At 49.6% G+C, this 21,447-nt stretch overlaps 1 protein-coding gene across 6 annotated transcripts in view; it reads left to right on the top strand.

The window, feature by feature from the left end:
• Nucleotides 1-21,447, top strand: part of RASSF5 (Ras association domain family member 5) — a 353,379-nt gene that overhangs the window by 318,866 nt on the left and 13,066 nt on the right. For all 6 annotated transcript variants that reach the window (XM_078644571.1, XM_078644575.1, XM_078644572.1 and 3 more), the window contains one exon: nucleotides 615-912. In XM_078644571.1, coding sequence (XP_078500697.1) covers nucleotides 615-912 — 298 coding nt within the window. The remainder of the gene's footprint in view (nucleotides 1-614; nucleotides 913-21,447) is intronic.

Genomic DNA, 21,447 nt, shown 5'->3' with positions numbered 1-21,447 from the left:
CTTACGAGCATCATTTTTCTGGTCTTAAGTTCGGCGCTGCCACCTATTATCACCAAACTTGATAATAGGTGGCAGCATCAACTTCAATGGGTGTTGTGGTGGAACGCCCACTGTAACATCCACTGCACGCCCCCTTTCACGCTGAGTTTAGTGTGAAAGGGGCCCTATTATCAAGGCAGCGTTAAGCCACTTAACGTGGCTTTATGCCACGTTAAGTGGCTTAACGCTGCCTTGATTATAAGGCGCTGACGCTATCGCCACCACAACGTCACAAAAAGTGATGTTGTGGTGGCGATAGGGGCTTGATAATATGCCCCATATTGTTCAATTGACAACAGGACGCTTCAGAACCTTTAATGACGTTACTATACTACTATCGAGCAATCTGGACCTTTTGAGTATTTATGGATACTGGGATTTATAGTGCTAGATTTCCTTTATTTATCAAAGATTAGTGGCTAATGGCGATAAACCAAACATTAGGTGAGATGGTAGTTTACAAGAGTGTGGTATATTTTGTTCAATCCAATTTTGTTTAACTTTCTGAAGTACATATTTAAAAGGATGTACTTGAGATGTGACACATCTGAATCTGATTCTCTTGCTCCCACTAGGGTGAGGATGGAACATACACAGGGTTCATCAAGGTTCATATGAAACTGTGCCGCCCTGTCACTGTCCCGGCTGGCATCCGCCCACAGTCTATCTACGATGCTCTAAAGGAAGTGAACCCAGCCAAAACGACAGAAAAGCGGACCTCCTTTTACCTGCCTCTCGATGCTGTCCGTCAGCTTCACATCAGTAGTACCACCACCGTTGCAGAGGTCATCCAGGGGCTCCTGAAGAAGTTCATGGTGGTTGACAACCCTCAGAAATTTGCACTTTTCAAGCAGGAGGCAAAAGATGGGCAAGGTGAGTCCAAAAATTCAATGCCAGGCAAGGCCGACCATAATGTTCCCAAATCTACCCTAATCACCTGCTAATGCAAGCTGTCATAGGTGGCCAAGATGCAGAGTGAATGAAAACGGTTACTCTTCCCTCATCAGAGTCATCACCAGATTCTATAGGATGCTCACATCTCCACCAGCACTGGCTTCGAACCCCCAGTGGATGGCATGAAACATATCATGAGTTTCAAATTGGCACCAAAGTTGTTGGGTAATAATCCTTTCAGTGGTCACAGAGAAGAGAGATTTGTAGTTATCTCTAGTTGGACAGTCAAGTGAGTATAATTTTTGTTTCTTTATAGGGGGACAAACATGCCTCAGGACCTGTTAAAGTGGGAGACGGGATACTGGATCCACCTTGTGAACTAGGTTGATCATCAGTTCAGGGAGGAGCCCATAATCCCTAGATTGGTGACTATGGTGACAATACCCATCTCAGTTACAAGGTAGTTTGGTCAAGGGTAGTAGGGCATATCTCATCTGGACTTCTTGAGTCATCATTCTTGGTAAGTAGTCCGTTGTTGACTGCCCATTCGTTTTTCCAGTAGCGTCTCTATTGGCTACTCAAATTATCTGGCAACCCATCAAAAATAATTTTAGTGGGGAAGTGGCTCTGATCTGCGCATTCTACTGCAGATGTGAGAGGCCTTGCTGTCAGCAACAGGAGTAGTACTTTCTGGTGTTTCCTTTACACAAAAAGTCAAAGAGAATCCCAGGAAGTTTCCTTTACACAAGCAGAAGACTTGCTGCATGCACACAAAGAAATCTCTGTCTACCTTCTCTGGCGATGGCCGGTTCAACTTTCATTGATCTTCTCCATTCAAGATTTACAGGAACTGCTCATGATCGAATTGATGTACTTGCAATTTGACAGCAGGGAACAATATACAGCATGCGTGGTGTGTGAAATGGAGAACCTCATGCAAATGCTGGGAGGTGCCATCATTGCAGTGAAACAAACCTGTCAGTTTTTTCATTACACTGCAACTTAACTCGGTGCACTTACAGCAATCTAGATGACTCAGTCAAAGCTGTAGTATTGTGTTGTAGGCTGCCCAAAAGGACCTGCGCGTAGACTCGGAAGCTGTATTTACTGCAGTGATATCCAACTTGAAGCTGCATCATACTGGGTGTTCCTTGATATTGCACTGGAAGCTGCCTTTACTGCATTGACAGCATAGTGGACACAGCTGTCAAGGTTTCAAATTGCTTATGTGTGACATTTTCATAATTTCACTGTAATTATGAGTGACATTCAATGACTATGAGTGACTCTTTTTCGCTAGCAAAATAAATAAAGCGTATGGAAGGAAACATCAGAAATGATACTATGAGCAATGAAAAGCTTTAAAAAGATCTTGAAACTGCTACAAAATACCTGAATGGAATGTCTGTAATTGATTCTCCTCGAAAACGCTTCCATACACTTGCACAATCTCTACACATCCTACATTTTACACCTGCTCCACTGCACCTGCTTGCACTACTAAGGACAAATCACAATGATTAACCATGTTAGAATCTCTACACTTTACCATAAGGCTCATCGTTAAATCCAAACTCTTCCTTTTCATAGACAAATACCGAATCACACTTCTGCAAAGAGACATCACTCTCTAACCAGTGGAGCCCCTTCTGGACTGGCTACTTACCCACTGATGGGAAATGCTGGGACTCAGCTGAAGTGGTTTATAGCAGTGGTGGGATGCTGTGCTGTGCTATGTTGCATTTCCTCAATGCTGCTCAGTGCTGGACTCTTTGGCCCTGATTGCATCTCACATGTAGGCAGGCTCTGAGCCTCTTTCTCTGGACTCAAGGGTTGGCTCAGATGGTGCTGCTGCAGGTAACGGGAGCTGAGTCTGTTAAACTTGTCACCTATGCCTTTTAAAGACATGGTCAGTGCAGCATTCATCGCCAGACACAAGCCTGTGCCCTCGCTGCCCTCCAAACACAATTGGAGGACAAATGAGTTGTTAATCGTGAGCCCGCCCGAACAGCAGATATGTCTACTTGGGGACCGTGGCTGCTGATGCAGGGGGCCACAGGTGCCAAACTCACAGAAGATCTGGCAGAGGAATTGTCTATTCTCTTCTGCTTTTCTGCCTCCAGTACCTCCTGCATCAGCATTTAGGGTCACCTTTCCCTTAAGGGCCGTATGCCTAAGACCATTCACAATCCTGTAACCGGGCCTGGTATCAACTCTTGTGCTTCCCGCCCATGCATTCTGATGCCCTACATTTCAACATGAGAACGACATAGCACCCTCTCTCTCACTCTCCTTGTCTGGCAGTGTACCTCCTATCACTGTGCTATTTATTCCAAGATTGAGTCAGTCACACACAGCTCTGCAAATGCCCCTCAGTTCTGAGTATTACACACACATTTTTTTAATGCACCTTAACTTTTACCCGCTCACCCACTGCAATTACAATAACGGACTCATATGTAGACACAAACTAAGGAGTACTGATTAATTTGAGTACCCTGTTCTCCCTTCCTGCCCTTACAAGTAGGTGCTACTGCTTGAATTATCCGACGTCTCTCACCTTTCTAGGGGTTGCAGAGGGATCCTGGTGTTGGGGGCCAACAGATGCACACGGACCGGCCCAGAGCTCTGTGACAGATTCAGTCAGGGGGAGCCAGGCAGCGAGGGATCCAGGCTTCCAGATTGGTGTTTTTCGACTCTCGCTGGCGAGCAAGGGTTCCTCCTGACCACCAAATGGCACCGGACGAGGTTACAAGATCATGCACTCAGCCCACACAGCACCTATTTCAATGGGGTGAGGGGGTGCTCCTTTACACCGGAGGGAGATTGGAAGTAAAGGCCGCAGGCGCTGCGCCCCTCCCAAAGATCTCCTGCCACTGACTCCTCCTTCTTCTGCGCTCACCCACGAGGCTTCTGCAGTTTATTGTAGTCACATCAGGGAGCCTTAACCAAAAGAACAGGTGCCTTTATTAAATACCCAGGAACTCGTACCTCGATATCAGAGGGAGAGAGGTGAATTGCCTGTAAAAGCAGTGACATTACAGAAAGTTGCCGGGCTATGAAGCTGTGACAATCACGTACCTGAGACGGGGGCCAGGCTGCAGAGCTAAGGCACCAGACAGACCACCACTCCGGCGGCAGCTGCAAGTCAGCTGCAAGTTGGTCCTGGTTGATCATTATGCTGCTGTGTGAGGTCCCACCTGGGCTGAGTGGCACAAAGGAGTGGGAGTTGCAGCAGGCAGGTCTGCGCCCCAGATCTATGGGTGTGTGTCTCATACAGTGTGCCCTGCAAGGCTGTCTCTGCAGCAGCGATTGGGCAGTGACGCTCCTGACATTCTGACTTAATCAACGGTGGTGCGCCGGGGTGTCGGGTGAATATTATACATCGTAGCCAGCTGAGCGAGGCGACCCAGCCCTCAAGCCGGCCGCAAGCAGTGCGGATGCCCTGCTGCCAGCTAACAGCTTTACTCTGTCAGTGTGGAGTAAATTAGCAGCGCTCGGCTCCAGCTTGCTTAGCAGGCACTATAAATGAGTGACAATGCATTTCAGTGCGGTGATGCAGACCACCACCCTGAAATGTGTTAGTCTAACACCTGATGATTGGTGTTTGGCAGGGCTGAGTGGAACCCTGCCTGGACTGCAGTGAGATACAGCTGGATTCTGCGTTCATTGGAGAGGCATCACACTGGAGCTGGCCTCTCCTCAGTAATTTGTAAAGATGAATGATTCGTGCACAGCCTCGTTTTATCTTTCAGTTTAGAAAAATAATATTAGTATTTTTAGCTTGTTCTTATGGGTGCTGCAAAGGTAATGCCTCGTGTCCAGGGCGTTTCATTATATACTTCACATGTGTTTCCAACAGGTTGTTGGTCCCATCCCTTTGTGCACACGTTCTTGTTCTTGGGTATGGTTCCAAGAACTCCACAAAAAAATATTTTTAATACACTTTCAATGAATTTTCAAAATGAAGTTTTATTTCTTTTGTCTACTCTTCATTTGTCAAAATAATCTTTTGTAGTTTTATGTTTTCACATAATTGTAACGTTCGAATGCATCTGGCGTCAACTCCTCCTATGCATTTCGGGCATAGAGCCCTTCTTCAGGGAGCATCACTACAGAAAAATATATATGTATATGTGTAACATATCAACAATAAATACTCTCTATATCCACTCTATCTGTACATTTCATTGTGATACACTCGTGGTGATTGTACCCAACAAACTCACTCCGTGTATAGTGTTTAACTAGTGCCCAAATTTGTGGTGTGTATTGCATGCTTGTGCCAGCGCGAACGCGAAAAAAGTGAATATCAGAATGTAACTTACATGCCAGACTCCTAGCTCTTAGGCATTCAATAGGAGCTATAGAACTGTAAGCAAAAAAATCATCATCAACATACTCAGGTCAGCGGTTATTTTCACAAGAAAATCCTTGTACTGGCCTTCTCTCATCAGGGTCAGTACTTACATATAAGACGCGGGTGTCTCTTCTAATCTTCAGCGTTCTAAGATGTATAACGTTCGGGTTCGCCGCGTCTACACCGATCAGTTTGTAGCTTCCGTGTAACGGTGTGTGAGCGGTCCTAATAAGACGTATAGACACCATATCACGTGGTACTAGAGCTAAAAAACGGACTATGTCTTACTCTAGCGCGAAAAGTGGCTGTGTATGTAAAGTGACAGCAGACTTAAACAAGCATTTACAATGCAATGGTTTCGCCTTTAGAAAAGTTAGAGCTATTGGCATTGTAAATGACAAAATTTGTATTTATGTGTTGGTTTTGAAAACAGATAAATAAATGGCATTGGCATTAGCTTAATCTCTCGCAAATGTGAGACCTATTGTACCCTACGGACGAGCTCAGCAGACAGCAATTACTACCACACACACACACCCAGAGCCACACACACACACCCAGAGCCAGCCACACACACCCAGAGCCAGCCACACACACACACACACACAAAGCCACACACACACACACACACCTAGAGCTACTTGGATAGGCCCCACCCCTTTAAGAGGTTTGCCCAGCCCCTTTTAGAGCACCCCCAGTTTTTTCCCCCCACTTAAAGCCCTGGATAGAGAGATGGGAACGCTGTCAGACAGACCATGGATGAACGACTGAGAGACAAACAAGCAAACATACGGGTTAGCAGGCAGAATGATATGCAGAATTACACAGACGGACAGAAAGACAGGCAGGCTAGATGACAGACAGAAATTCAGACTATTACCAGATTGGCATGTTGGAAGACGCTGACAGGCTAGAATTCAGAGGTACAGGCTGACACGTGCAATGACAGGTTGATTGACAGGTGGATGGATTTACCTACCAGTAGAAAAGCAGACTTATAGAGAGACAGAGTGACGAGTAGACTGACATGTCGTGTGACAGAGAGACCAATAAGCAAACAGTCCTGCAAGTAGCGAAACAGGCCGCCCATGAGAAGGATGACCGAGTGACTGGCAGACAGGCGATTTGACAAATTGGCGGACAGCGAGACAAGCATTTACGGAGGTGAGGGGACAGTCTGGCCGACATATAGAGAGAGGCCAGTGAACTGACAGACCGGCACGCAGACAGACAAATAGCCAAGTAAAAATGTAGGTACATTTAGTTACTTACAGGCGGACAACTCAAGCCAAATTTCGGGGGGAGGGGGGTATAGGGGCTGAAAAAGTTTTCAGGGGGAGGGGGGTATAGGGGCTGAAAAAGTTTTCGGGGGGGAGGGGGGTATAGGGGCTGAAAAAGTTTTCGGGGGGAGATGGTAGTGGGGTGCGCGTGATTAGCTGCACTGCTATAGAGAGGGATGGATATTGGTAGCGTGAGCTGGGCAGGAGGCGTGGCAGGGTTCTGGGACGGGTTATCTATGAGAGGACAGGATTCTGGAATGCTGAACCTAAATACCCCATTTGTCAGTTGGCCCGACAGACAGGGGAATGCAGACCGACAATGGGCAGATTCCCTGGCCCGCTCCCGCCAGGTTAAGGGGAAGGAGGCCGCCCGGGGAGTGCAACCAACGGCCCGCTATTGCCAAAACAAACAGGTCTCTTTGGAGGAGAGAGAACAGCATGCCGGCCATACCTTTGCCGTTTACACAACACACGCGGGCTGAGCCTAACTAGGACCCGCGGTGACGGTTGACAGGGGCGCGTGTGCTCTGCTGGGACTCTTTTAGTGTGGAAATCCGTGCTGCTTTAAATAAGCATTCATCCTTAGGGAAAAAACTTCAAACACATGACACTGTGGGACCAGGAATGTTGGTGTGGCAGTGAAAGAATCTCGTGGGCCCACATGCAAGCAAAGAAAATTAGTCATATTGCATGGATTTGTAGTAAAAAATAAACAAGCGGCACTTCAAACGATCGGGAAAGCGATCACATTGTAAAACAAGAAACACGGACAGCTGGGGGGGGGCGGGAACGGACAGCTTAGGCAAAGAAAAACAAGCACTCACCTGGACTTCCTCCGGCGGCGGTCGGCCGCGGAATGTCCAAAACAAACCTGGAGGCAAAAAAATAAATAAACCCCGCCCACCGCCGCACTGACGTCCTAAAAGGGGCTGGATGAGAAAAACATCCCAGGAACGCCCACGAATCGCCTCGGTGAATGACGGATGCCTCTGTCTTCCAATGGCTAGCCTCCATTTATGGAGCTAGCCAATGGAAGAGAGAGGCTGAACTAAAGCACACAGTGTAAGACATAAGATTTCGCCCTGGGCGTAGCACTGCTTTGCAGTGCTATGGCCAGGGCGAAACCTAAAAACGGGCTAAAAAAACGGGAAAAAGAAAAAAATTGTGATGAAGGCATTTCGCCAAAAATATATAATGTGTGCGAGAGTGTATGCAAGTGTACGGGCACGAGTTGTAGTTTGATGTAAACATATAGAATACAAAGAATAAGCTAGGTGTCATCATCTATACCGAACCAATGAACTAAAGCAAAATGTTTCAATGTCGCAATAGGCAAATACATATAAAAAAGTCTCATTTACAGATAACACGCATATTCAATTCGGTCGTTAAGCCTGTAGGGCTTCATAGAGTTCATTTTGAATATCCAAAAATTCTCTCTTTGAAGCAGGTATTTGTTCTTTTTTTTTTTTTTTTTTTTTGAAAGACGTTTATTAAAGATTCACAATGTAGTACATGTGGCGCAGCCTACAACCCATAGGGCCGGCCGCAACTGGAGGAGGCACTTACAAGACAGTGAAGCACAAGTAACATGTATGTAGTCGTGTACCGGTTACCAAGCATTACTTGTCGTGAGCAATAACCCTCACGCTATAGTTGCCCCTGTGTACAATATATTCATAAATGACGTCATGTTTTAGTAAATATGTGAAAAAAAATAAAAAAAAGAACATTTTAACTCTGTAAACTGGACAGTTCTCATCTGTATGTCCCATTCTGTCAGTTGTCATCAGAGAACCATTCCGCAACCTTGTTTGTGAGCCCAGGGAGGGCACTCGCTGACCTTAGTTGCGTAACAATAATGTGGGTGTAAATGTGACATGTGTGTGGCCTGCTTATGCTTCGAATCGCTCCACCCACTGAGGGACAGTTGAATCTCACTTCTCATCTCTGCATCGTGCAGCGATTCGTACGGGTGGTTCTATATATCTACAGTGAGCTGGTGATAGAGACGTGGCCTGTGCCCGTCCCCTTGCCGAAGTCGTTATTCGTGTGTGCTTCCTGTTGGACAAGCCTCGTGTGGGAGATAAGAATCCAGAACTTATAAACGGGGGTGGTAGTATGGGGGGGGGTTCGCGGGGGGGGGAGAGTGCATCTAAGGAGTGAATCCCCGGAGGGCGGGCGGTAAGACACCAGAACAGGCCTGTGTGATGTCATGTCTGGGGGTGTATGCCTATCGTCGGGGGGGGGGGGCACCATTCATTCACCTAACGCACCTTCCTTCATTTTGTTCGCGTCATTGCATGTATTGTGGACCCTATATGAGTCCCCTGTTCGCACCTTCTCTCTGGAGGGATCTCACAAAGCCGTCCCAGAGCTGCGCAATGGGGAACTGTCGTAGGCCCGCAACCTCTTCCCTGTGTAAAGCTGTGCTTTCCGCCCTGGCCCAGTTAGTGAAGGAAGCGCACCAGTACTTAGGGACTGGCGGCTCTCTCCTCTTCCAATGTTTGGTGATCAGCCGTTTGGCCGTGATGAGGCCTAGATCCCAGAACCTGGCGTGCGTCTTGTTTAGCTTGGTCCTTCTATATAAACCTAGCATGCATGCCTCCCAAGTGTGCGGTAGTCCCGGGCCAGCGCTGTGCGTTAGGAGGGACGTCACCTCCCTCCAGTATGTGTCTAGTGAGGGGCAATTCCAGAGCATGTGTAAAATGTCCGCGCCTATCAGGTTGCATCTGGGACAGGCTGCGGTGTTGATCATGAAGTACTTGTTGATCCTATCTGGTGACAAGTATGCCTGGTGAATTATATACAATTGGATGGTGCGGAAGCGGGCATTGCGCGGGATGTTCATAGGGCAGGCTAGGATCATGGACCACTCCTTATCCGTCCATTCCCTCTGTCGATGGGCCGCCCACTTGTCCCGCGCCGGCTGTGTGGATCGTTGTGTGTGTAGGAGGAGAGCCTGTGCCAGCCAGTGGATGATGTGAGTACCGTTGCCCATTACATGGAGGTATTGCATTACATGGTGCATCTGCGGCTCCTCCCCAATGTCTCCCCAAGAGTCCGTATAGGCCCTTAGTATGGACGCATGGGTCAGGAACTGCCCCGCCGGTAGACCCGCGCTCTCCACCAGCTCCCCATATGGAAGCATTGCGCCGTCCGCATACAGGTCACCCATTGTCTCCACTCCAGCCTCCGACCAATACTCCAGAATGCGCTCTGTTACTGGTCCGTTTCTCCTGGGTGTGCCCAATAGTGGAATCGCAGGGGCATACGGCTTGACCTCCTGTGTCAGTTTTAAACTGCGGAGGAAACACTTGCGGGCCACTGCCACATGCAGGGGCAGCGGGCGCGGGCCTTTGGTCAAGGGATGGAACAGTGCGCATATCTGCGCGTGCGTCCATGTGAACGTAGTGGTGGCCGTATCCTCCACGTGCGCGCCACTGAGCCAGTGCGTCACCCATTGCAGCTGCGCAGCTAGATAGTACAGTTCCATATTAGGAACTGCCAGTCCACCTTCTGTTGCTGGGGAGTATAGTTTTGCCAGGGCCACACGGGGCCGTCCCCCATTCCATATCAGGCTGCGGGCCATTGTTTCTAGGTCTCGGAAGAATTTAGCGGGGACGTAGGACGGGATGTTGGCAAAGTGATAGAGCAGTCTGGGCAGCGCTATCATTTTGATTAGAGCAATCCTGCTCGGTACGTTTAGGGGCAGTGTCCTCCAGAAAACCATCTGTGCTCGTAAAGAGTTCACGGCACGTCCCAGGTTGCCTTCCAATATGCTCTCCAAGTCCCTATATATGTGCATTCCAAGGTACTTAAAGGAGGTGGGGTACCAGGTCAATCGGACTCCTCCAAGGGTCACATCACATTCCTGTGCTTCATGGCTGAAAGAGTACACTCCGGACTTTGCCCAGTTGACCCTAAGTCCTGATACCGTTTCGAATGTCTGGAAGATATCCGACAATTCATCCGGCACTGCTGCGAGGTCTCGGACGTACAGAAGCAAATCGTCTGCGTACAGTGAGACCACGTTTGTACCATCAGCCAGCGGGATTCCCCATCTCGCTCCCCGCGACCGTAGTAGCGCTGCTAGGGGTTCAATTGCCAGAGAAAAGAGTAGGGGCGATAGCGGGCAACCCTGTCTGGTGCCTCTGCGCACCCGCACCGCCTCAGAGAGTAGCCCGCCTGTTCGCACTCTGACACTCGGCTGTTGGTAAATGAGGTCCACCATTTCCTCGAACGCACCTCCCAGGTCAAATTTGTCTAGCACTGCCCCCAAGTAGGGCCACTCCACCGAGTCGAAGGCCTTCTCGAGGTCTAGGACCAGACAGCCCGACCTCGGCCATTGTGACACCGCTTCTACTTGCACCCGGAAGAGACGGCGGATATTGCGCGACGTGCTCCTCGCTGGCACAAAACCGTTTTGGTCAGTATGGACCAAAGCAGGGACCTCCGTTGCTAGGCGACGAGCCAGCAGTGAGGTGAAGATTTTATAGTCGGTGTTCAGCATAGCCAGAGGTCTGTAGGAGCCCATGTTGGTACCGTCTCTACCTGGCTTCAGAAGAGAGACCAGGTTAGCTTCATTGAGCGTGGCGGGAAGTGCCGAGTCCTCTATCGCTGCGTTATACAGTTTGAGCAGTTCCGGGATCAGTATATGGGAACAGGTTTTAAAGAATTCGGCAGGGAGGCCATCTGGGCCCGGAGATTTGCCATTGGAGAGCGCGAAGATAGCTTCACGCAACTCCTCCCGCGTGAAAGGCGCTCCCAGGGTTCCCCTTCGCGCTTCCGTAAGAGACGGTAGTGGGATGTTTGCTAAGTAATCTGTGATGGTTGCCGACGAAACCCTTAGCTGTGACCTGTATAGGGCCGGATAATGCTGTACAAAGGCCTGATGTATTTTACTCTGTGTGTGCACTACTTCTCCCATGGGCGTCTGGATGGCCGATATCGGTTCAGTACGATTCTCCTGTCTGACTAGCCAGGCCAGCAGTTTTCCTGGTTTGTCGCTGTGTTGGTGTGTCCGCGCCGAGTGCGCCGCATAATTAACGTGGCGCAGTCTCTCTAGCAGCGCCTCATGCTCCACACGGGCCTCATCTAGTCCCTCCACACGGGCCTCATCTAGTCCGGCGTCCGTCCCCTCAACCTCCTCCTGTTCCCGGCGGAGTAAGTCAGCCTCCACCCGGCGCAGTTCGGTTTCTAACTGTTTCTGTATACCGCCCTGTGCTCCCAAGCAGTGAACTCGCATTACCACTTTGAAGGCGTCCCACTCGACCTGCGGGGAGGACGCCGTGCCTGAGTTGTCAGTGAAATAATCTGCTACGCGTGCCTGCAGGGAGGCTCGGAAGGGGGCGTCCAGTAGTAGGGCTGGCTGCAAGCGCCACGTGGGGATGGGCGGGTGGGGGCGTTCCCAAGCTATCAGTAGCGTGTGTGGGTTGTGGTCAGAGTGTGTTCGGCCAAGGTACTGCGAATCTGTTATGTGTGGGAACAACTCCGATGACACCATATATCTATCCAGACGGACATGTAACGAGTGTGCCCCTGAGTAATAGGAGTATATTTTGGTGTTAGGGTTATGCGCGCGCCATGCATCCCTCAAGTCCCACTGTGTCGCCCATTGGGTGAGTGCTTTGACTGCTCCCAGAGACGCGGCATCAGGCCTGGGTGGGGCCGAGCGGTCTAGTGCGGGATCCAGTACTGTGTTGTAATCCCCTCCCAGTACCCAGGGGACTCCATGCCAGGGTGCCAGTTTTTCCGAAACGTGTGCCAGGAAGCCCCCCTGTTCCGTGTTTGGAGAGTATATGGATGCTAGTACTATAGAGTGCCCATCCATGCGTCCCTTTACCAACACATATCTGTCCTCCGGATCAGTCAGTGCTTCAATCATCGCGAAGGGAGTGCCTGGCTTCACCCATATGATCGCTCCCCGGGCAAACGAGGAGTACTCAGTAGCATACAGTTGCCCCTCCATCTACGCCGCAGTGCAACCACCTCCGCCTTGTTCAAGTGTGTTTCCTGCAGAAGCGCGATTTGTACCTGGTGTCTTTTCAAGTATGAGTATATCTGATAACGGCGTGCTGGTGTGTGCATACCCCTAATATTCCAGGTACATATTTTAGTCGCCGTCATCATATATCAGCATTTTCTTCCTTCCCACCTTCACCACCACAGCCCAGCACCCACCCACACAGTCTCCACCGCCGACTCCCCCCCAGCCACCCCCCCATCGCACTCATGATTAATCTGGAAGACATTGTAAAGGGGGGAAAAAACATGGAATAACAATAACCAACTATAGGGAGACTTCCCTGAAATACCAAAAGGGCAGCAGCGTAACGGGCCACTGTCCATACTCTTTAAAGAAGAGGGACAACGATTCAAGTCTAGGGGGATCGTGTGCTACCCACGGTCCTGGCGAGTCAATTAAGTGTACAGTAAGGAAGATCAAAGCCCTTCCCCGGGCCGTATGAACAACATTAGTACCCAGAAAGGCAACCCCGTTGCGCGCTGCAGGGAACCTGTTCACCGTATCCGGCAGTGGGGAGTCAGGAGCGCCGTTACCACCATGTCTCTGGCGCCAGACAATCCCCAAGCTATGCGGGCAGCTGGTGGGCGGGAGAGAATGTGCAGTGCTGCGGCGTGTTCCCGCATCCCATCCACCCCGACAGTGGCTTTATAGCCGGACAGTTACTCACTGCGCAGGTTCATGCCTCATGTCCTCAAGTCTGCGGTGGACATCACGGGCAGCGGCCGATAGGTTCATTTGCACCGCAGCTGCCCGGACAATGTTCACATTCCCGCCGCCTGGGCCTGGTCTGGAATAGTGATCCGTGTGTGCTTTCAATGTAGCATGTCCGCCGTTTGAGGCGTGACCACTGGTAATTCCACCGATTGTTGGGAGTCTGGTATCCCGTAGATTGCCTCGTCATCGCTGGGTTCCACTCTTGGGCTGGGGGCCTGGACCACGTCCGAGGTCGGCGAGGCGCTCAGTTGGGAGACCCTCCGGAGTGCATCACGTTGTTCCTGGATCATCTGGTCCGGTGGTGGGGAGTGTCTCGTCGGCTCTCCTAGACGACCAGTTCCCTGTTCCCTGTTTCTGCGGCGGCGGCGTTGTCCGCGTGGTCGCGGTCGCGGTCTCGACTCGTAGCTTTGCGCCTGTCTGGGCGTTGAGTTAATACCACTATCAAGCCATTCGTTGACCTCCTCAGGAGTATTAAAGAAGTAGGCCTTGTCTTTCGCTTCCACTCTCAGTTTGGCCGGATAGAGGAGGGAGTACTTGAGGCCCTCGGTGCGGAGACGTCTTTTCACTTCCAGGAAGTCGTGTCTTTGGCGTTGCACCTGGATGGTGTAGTCCGGGAAAAACATCACGTGGTGTTTTCGATGCGGACCTCCCCAAGTCTCCTGGTTTCTCTCAGGATCGCGTCTCTGTCCCGGTAGTTCAGGACTCTAAAGAGTAGCAACCTCGGGTTGGCGCCTGTGGTGTGAGGTCTCGTGGGTACGCGGTGCGCGCGTTCCACCACAAATTGAGCCGATAGCGTGCCCTCAGGTAGTAGTTCTCGCAGCCAGTCCTCAACTCGTTGGGTAGGGCGAGGGCCTTCCCATTTTTCCGGGACACCCACGAGCCTGATGTTGTTGCGTCTCGCCCTCCCTTCGGCATCCTCGGCGCGCTCTTCAAGGAATTCCACTCTATCGACAAGGTCCTGTACCTGTTTATCCGTGTGCGTGACTTTGGGTCCAAGGTCCGTCACTGTGCCCTCCAGTGTTTTGGTACGATCAGACAGTTTCTTGTGGTCATCACGTAGGTGAGTCAGGTCTATGGTAACGCTGTCAATTTTGGACTCCAGGGACGTTCTGGTCTGCTGGAGCGATTGTTCCATGCGCTCCATGGCGGCTAGAACGCTGTCCAATCTCGTGGTCACCTGGTCCGCGGCCATCTTGCGCAGTGTTTTGTTCGTTTTTCCCGTCGGCAAAGTTCCCCCGGTGCCAGTGCGGGTCCTCACCCCTCCGGACATGTGCAGGGCGTCTTGTCTACCTGCGCCTGGGTGCTGACGAGCAGTGCCCGTGGTGCCTGTACACGTTGGTATAGTGGTGTTGCGGGGCCAACAACCACCAACAGTTCGGTTGACTCCACACACCCTGTGGGCGGCCGACGACGTTGTAGCAAGATGCCCCGCGTTATTCTATTGTGCAACCAATGCTATTTCGTCTTCAGTCTCCGTGCGGGGGGTCCGCTGGGGTCCTCGGGTGTTCTGGGCAGGCCAAATGACACTGTGTGGGCACTGGTGGGTCCAGGAAGACGAGACCGCAGGTCCAATGCCACCGCCAATGACACCGGGCGGTCGGGCCTTTTCGATGTTCTACTTCGGGGTTGACCCCCCACCGTCCTCTAGGCCGCCGTCGGCTCAGTAGCCTTGTCCCCCCGGGCGGGGCGAGGTGTTCGCTGGGCTGGGGGTCGCGGTCAGGTCTCAGCTCCGCCGACCCACTGGTGAGGAGAGGTGCCTCAGGGCCGCAACCGCGCCCGGTGTGTCCAGGACCTCCGCAGTTCGGGAGGGGGGTCTCCGTTCGCGGCCACGGCTGACCCACCGGATCCAGTGTGCAGGGTCAGGCGTTTCGACTTCAGGTCGCAGCTGTGCGACTATGTCGATATCCTGGGGGGCTGCTTTGCACTCAGTCGGGGGGCCGCTGTTAATGGCGCCCGCCGCTTCAGTCGCGCCGGCCAGGCGTCTCGCACCTCCCGGCCCAGTCCCCCAGGAACCTTCGGGGACAGAGCGGGGGGCGGAATCGGAGCGTCAATGTGGCCCCGGGTCTCAGGTGTTGTGTGCGGGGGCACCGCTCAAGTCCATCCCCGTGCTCCGCAGTGAGGCCTGTAGGGCAGGCCCAGGCCGCGGGCTCCCGTAGTTTCGCCGGCCGTCAGGGTGGCGGCCAAGGCCGCCTGCCGCTCGCAGGAAAGTCCGGTGCTGGTGCTGCCGGGTCCCGGAACCGAAAATCAGGCTGCTGGTTCAGGAGGGTTCCGGGACGGTCCGCCTGCAATTTCGGGTGATTCCGAGCGTAAATGGCGGAGAATCGGCCCGGGGAAGGGGAGCTCAGCTCAAAGCTCTACCCGGCTGCGACCTCCGCCATTGCGTGCCAAGCCACGCCCCCCGAAGCAGGTATTTGTTCATGCCTGTGCCCTCTCTGTTTGTGGCAGTTTCCAATATTATACATTTCAATTGTGAGACATTATGGTGTTCTTCTGCGAAATGTACTCTCCTCAGTAATAACACACTGGAAGAAGACCTGTATGATTTTTGTGTATTTTGCTCAACTTTGCCCACAGACAGTAAAAGAAGGGTTTGCTGGTGAATCTGCAAACAAAATTAGATTTTGTGGAGTTTTACTCCCTCAAAACTTACTTAGAGATGTTTCACCTGCATTTTTCTTAAACTTGATAAGATTCATAATGTTCACAGAGTTGAAGACTTTTACCAATGCACAGCACTGTCTGTAAACCGCCGTCACTGTGAGCTGCACTTACCGGTGTGTTCTACTCAGAGCTGGGTTTACAGCAATATTGTCACGCAGGCGGTTGCTCTAACTGCAGTGTCATCACACTGGGAGCTACTCAGACTGAGGTAACACCAGGCACGGAGGTGCCCTCACTGCTGTCATTCAACACTGTGATTGTCCTCCACAGCAATCGCATCAAACCGGAAGCTCCCTTTCCTGCCGCTATAAGACATTGAAACCTGTTTTCATGGTATTTACATTGCAGTTACATATCACTGGGCTTGGAGCTTTCCTCCGTGAAAAGGTACTGGACTTGAAGTTTTGTGCAGTGACACTCAACTGAGATCAGCCCTTCATTCAATGGTGAGTTGCTAAACACTACCCTTATTCCAGTGACTGTATTGTGAAGGCAGTGATACTGGCCGACCCACATTGCTTGACGTCGCACTGAGCGCAGAATGATGACATCACACTGTGCACTCCCATTGCTATCGTGACATTACTCAAATGACCGTCTTTACTGCAGTGACATGCCGACACCGGTTGGTAATGCAGTGCCATTGCATTGGGATCTGTCACTAATATAGTGGCGTGGTAACCAGACTTACCCTCATGGCAGCAATATGTGGAATCAGACCAGGGCCTACCTTCATTGCAGTGATATCAGAAAGAGAAAAGAGCTACAGTAGCAGCAGTGACTGCTGTATTATTGCACCGGGAGTTACCAGTGACACCACTCTATGAGCTGCCTTAACTATAGTGATATCAGAAAGAGAAAAGAGCTACACTAACTGCAGTGAAACCACACTGAGAGCTGCCTTCACTGCTGGAACACTGTCCTGGGAATAACCAGTGACCCTACTCTATGAGCTTTTATCACTACAGTGACTACGCACTGCATATTGCCTTCACTCCAGTGGCATCACAAAGAGAAAAGAGCTACTCTGACAATGGTGATACCAAACTGGGCAATGCCTTCACTGGGTAACATTGCGCTGAGTAGCCAGTACTGCACTGATACAAGTCTATGAGCTTTTATCGTTACAGAGACTTTGTACTTGAATTAGCACTCGCTGCCATGATATCACAAAGAGAGTTGCCCTTACTATAATTGTAATACAACACATTTGTTTCTACTGCAGTGGCATTGCACTGGATGTATCCCACCTTCAGTGAGATGGCACTGGGAATTTGTTTGAAGGTAGTGAGATTGAACTTCTCTTACTGCAGGACAAACCTTGAAAAATCTTTATAAAACCTAGAGGCCTCATTTAGAGACAGGGTATAAATGGGGTGTATCTCAGCTGCTCCAGTCTTAGTTCCTGCAGAAGGGGCGGAATGCTCTAATAGCATTCCTCTTCGGCCTTTAACGCTGGAGTGGGCCTTTAATGGCCCGGAGAGCAGAAGCTCAGCGCCATCTTACTCCTCTTCCGTCATGAAAAGCGGTTCTTCCAGTGTCATTCTTGTCTGCTTTCTTCATGCCTGGGATAACTATGTATGCCCTAGTGTTAGCGGGTATGAAGAAATGCTCAAAAGTAGGCTGAGTACTTTGATAAACTTCTCAGCGAGACTGGACATTACTTTTTTGGTTTTGACACACAAACCACTGCTTTAGAGGTTTCCCTTTGATTAAAAGTTGCCAATCAGTCTCCATTGCTACCTTGGCATGGTGGCCCAAGCGTCAAATCTGTTTTTTGCTTCTGCCACCACGTAGGTAGAATAACATTTGGCACAATGTTACAGCCAAACAGGTGGGGAGCACTGAAGTTAGGCAGTGCAGCTCTCATGGGCCCGCTCGTCATCAAATTAGGCCCACAGGCTCTGATAGAATAGAGGCTAGAAGGGAAATGTGCAAACAGCTTGGCAGATAACTGCTAGAGGTGATGCAATGGCTCCCTCCATTGGGTCCTCCAGGACAGGGGCGTAGCACAGGCCCATGATGCCTCTGCGGCGCAGGGGGAGTCCCATGTAGCCCAAGGTCTATGAAAATCTGTGAGATATAGGACACTGAGAGGCCCCATCATTTATTTTACACCACTGCACCAGGGTGCAGAAGTAACTTTACCAAAGATGGGGGGCGATCAGTAACCTAGTCTACGGAGCGTGATATTCCCCCATGTCTGATGCAATTGCCTCTGTGAAAATCTGCGAGGAAAGAGGGAGTTTCACAGAAATCTAAGGATAGTTGAGAAATGCTCTCAGAATGTTAGGGACACTAGATAAGTGACCACTTATAATGTAACCCCAATATTGGAGAACATTTCTACATTCCAGCACCCAACATTGGCAGAATTTATGCCAGACATTCCTCTTTGTAAGACAACCACTCACCCACAAAGCAGCTCCTCCCATGGCAGGTGCAGCCACTATAATGAAGAATCATTCTCTGACCAGACGAGAACTCCAATTGTGCACCATTGTCCACCACCGACTTGGTTTAGGCAGAACGTCCCCCCAATGATAGACAGAATAACTTCCAGTCTAGCTTCAGGTTTAAATGTTCAAGTCGTATTTTTTGATATTCGATAATGTGCCAAGGACCTTATTGCTAGTGATGCATTACAAGTGTTACCATTCATTCTTTCACTTACCATACAAAGCGGTTCACACGCTGTGCCATGTCAGCTATCATTTAAAAACTGAATCTAAAAATTGCAAAACAGAACATCTTTATTCCTGTTACAGGCCACATTTTGGTGTAAAGGATCCTGTTTAGAGCTTTACACGTGTTAAAATGTAAGGAACGGACTTCTACAGCATCTATATAGTTAGCCAGTGTACTGCATGCATGGCCTTTCCCCAGGGGGTCAGAGAGTGAACTTTGACCATTTTTAGGTCTCGCCTAAGCAGCGCACATGCACTTCAGAGGAGGAGGGCCTTTAGCCGTCGCTCTGCTCGTTTTCAAGCACACCCTCATGCATGTGGCAGCATCCACCTTGCGGGAGTGAGCAGGGGCGTGCCACAAGCAAAAGTGCAGTGCTTGAAAATGAGCAGACTGCGTGCGCGCGCATGCACGCACCACTCCCGGGCTTGTTTCGTATTGCTGCTTAATGACCCCTGCATTATGACTGTCGTCTAAAGTAATTCTTTCTGGCACTGTTCCTATGCGGACATAAGCTGCCAACTCCTTTTGCTTCTATTTGTTGTCCGGAACACACATTTTGCTCTCTTGTGAAGTGCTCTAGTGCCCCCAGGCCAAGTCTGCATCCAGAAACCAGTAAACATAAAATAAATACATACATAAATGCTTCCCACTTATGGAAGGTTTTAGACATTCCATAACTACCAACTCCGGTGGTAGTTTAATGAACTCTCTAGGCCCGCCCTGTTCCTAAGTCCTGCCTTCTGCGCTGCTCAGATTTGGGGCTCAGAAGAGAGATTCATGTGCTTTGCTGCCCCCTCGTGGACTGCTGTGGGGTTGCTGTCCTCCTTAATAGACATCGGCTGGTTACTGCTTCCAACAAGCATTTGCAACGCTATAGGTCTCGCATTTGCGATACTTTGAGTTGTTAGCATTATTTATTTATAATGATGATGCCTTTTATTTATGTGTTGGTTTGTAAAACACATAAATAAAAGGTATTGTTATTCACAATGCCAATAGCTTTAACTCTAGCAATAGGCGAGACCTATTGCATTGCAAATGCTTGTTAGGGTTTGCCTTCACAGCGCTTGCACTGTGCTTGTGAAATCTCTTGTATTTAATATAGCTTAAAAGGGGGCTCTTGTCAGTTCCCATCAGCGAATTACTGTGTTCATTCGCTTCTGTGTCGAACTTTCTTTTTGTTAACTTTCCCTGGATGCACGCATTTACAATACTTCTACTAAAGCTGTTCACATTGTATAAACCCCATTCACTGTCTCTTCTAACAGTATCCGGGAAAGAATGCTTTTTTTTACTTAGTTTTTTAAAGCAGATGCTTTAGCCTTAGAACGTTTGTGGCATTTCCTATTCATGCCTCAGTACCTTTCTTTGCACTTTGTAGGCATTATCAGATCGCTTTTTTGAACTTAATCTATTTAGTCATTATGTTCGAAACATAAATGTTGTAATAAACATTGCACTTTAAAAATAAAGTTACTATTCAAGAGCTATTCTATATTTTACTACTAAACAGGCAGCCACAAGGGCAGTTACCTTGAAAACAACAGGGTCATCATTTGAATGGTCGAACAAAAGGGGAATGGGAGCACACTGCTTCTCCTCCCAGCAAGCTTCACCCCTTAGCATTATGGTAAATGCAGTTCACTTCGAATGCCTTCTTGAATTTTTGCTGAAGTGTCTCACCACAGTTGGTGCAGGTTAGTGCTGTGAATCTCTAGACACTTGTTTCTTGATATTATCCTTTATCAGTAGAGATAACAATCATTTGCAATGTAATAGGTCTTGCATTTACGCGAGTTTAAGGTACAGTAAATGCGTAAATGCGAGACCTATTGCATTTGAAATGGTTATGTTTAAAACTGAGCACGGTGCCACTTCAAGGACTCCGCACTCGGTTTCCTTTTTTTTTTAAACTTTAACACTGAGCGTGGTGTCCTTGAAACGGGCACCGCGCTCAGTTTAAAGTAAAAAAAAATATAAAGAAACCGAGCACGGTGTCCTTGAAGCAGCGCACGCTCAGTTTTAAAGTAAAAAAACAAAACCAAACAAACAGAGAGCGGTCTCCCAGAAGTGGACACCGCGCTCAACATGAATGTTCAATGGAAATAAATAAAGTGAGCGCTGTGTCCTTAAAGCGGGCGCCGCACTCATTAAAGTAAAAAAAGCATGCAATTTTGAGCGCATAGCGCTGCAGCCGCCATTGTCCCCATTAGTGTCCATTTTCAAAATAGTGCTCACCCACCAGATAAAGCCCACCGTGTAACAAGCCAAATGAAAGGTCCAGTCCTTGTCGGCGTTAACAAATGTAGACAAGGCGGTACCAAGGCGGGACTAACAAGCCTCATAATCAATCAAAAGCCAGCATTTTCGAAGGACAATGACACTTAGCCAATGACAAATGTGGGTGGAGAGTGGGCAAGGGTTCCACTGCATACCCTACTACAGCACGCCTTGCAGAGCATGCGTGCTGCCGCTGGGCTCGACCTAAAAAACAAAATTCATCTGGGGTTAATGAGAAAGCTGCCACAATCCTCTCAGGTCTCAGTACCTCTCACTGGCTCGTCAGCTCAATGGCTCAAGGGAGCCTTTTTAAACAGAAGGGGAGAGGAGCTCACTGCTTCACCGCCCAGCAAGGTTCACCCCTTAGTATTACGGTAAATGTAGTTCACTTTGAATGCTTACTTGATATTTTGCGGAAGTGTGTCACCAAAGTTGGTGCAGGTTAGTGCTGTGAATCTCTAGATACATATGTTTCTGGATATTATCTGTCATCAGTAGAGAAG

This window comes from Lissotriton helveticus, chromosome 5_1 (assembly GCF_964261635.1).
Source record: "Lissotriton helveticus chromosome 5_1, aLisHel1.1, whole genome shotgun sequence".
NCBI classification, from domain to species: domain Eukaryota; kingdom Metazoa; phylum Chordata; class Amphibia; order Caudata; family Salamandridae; genus Lissotriton; species Lissotriton helveticus.
This window is presented reverse-complemented; position numbering and strand designations above follow the sequence as displayed.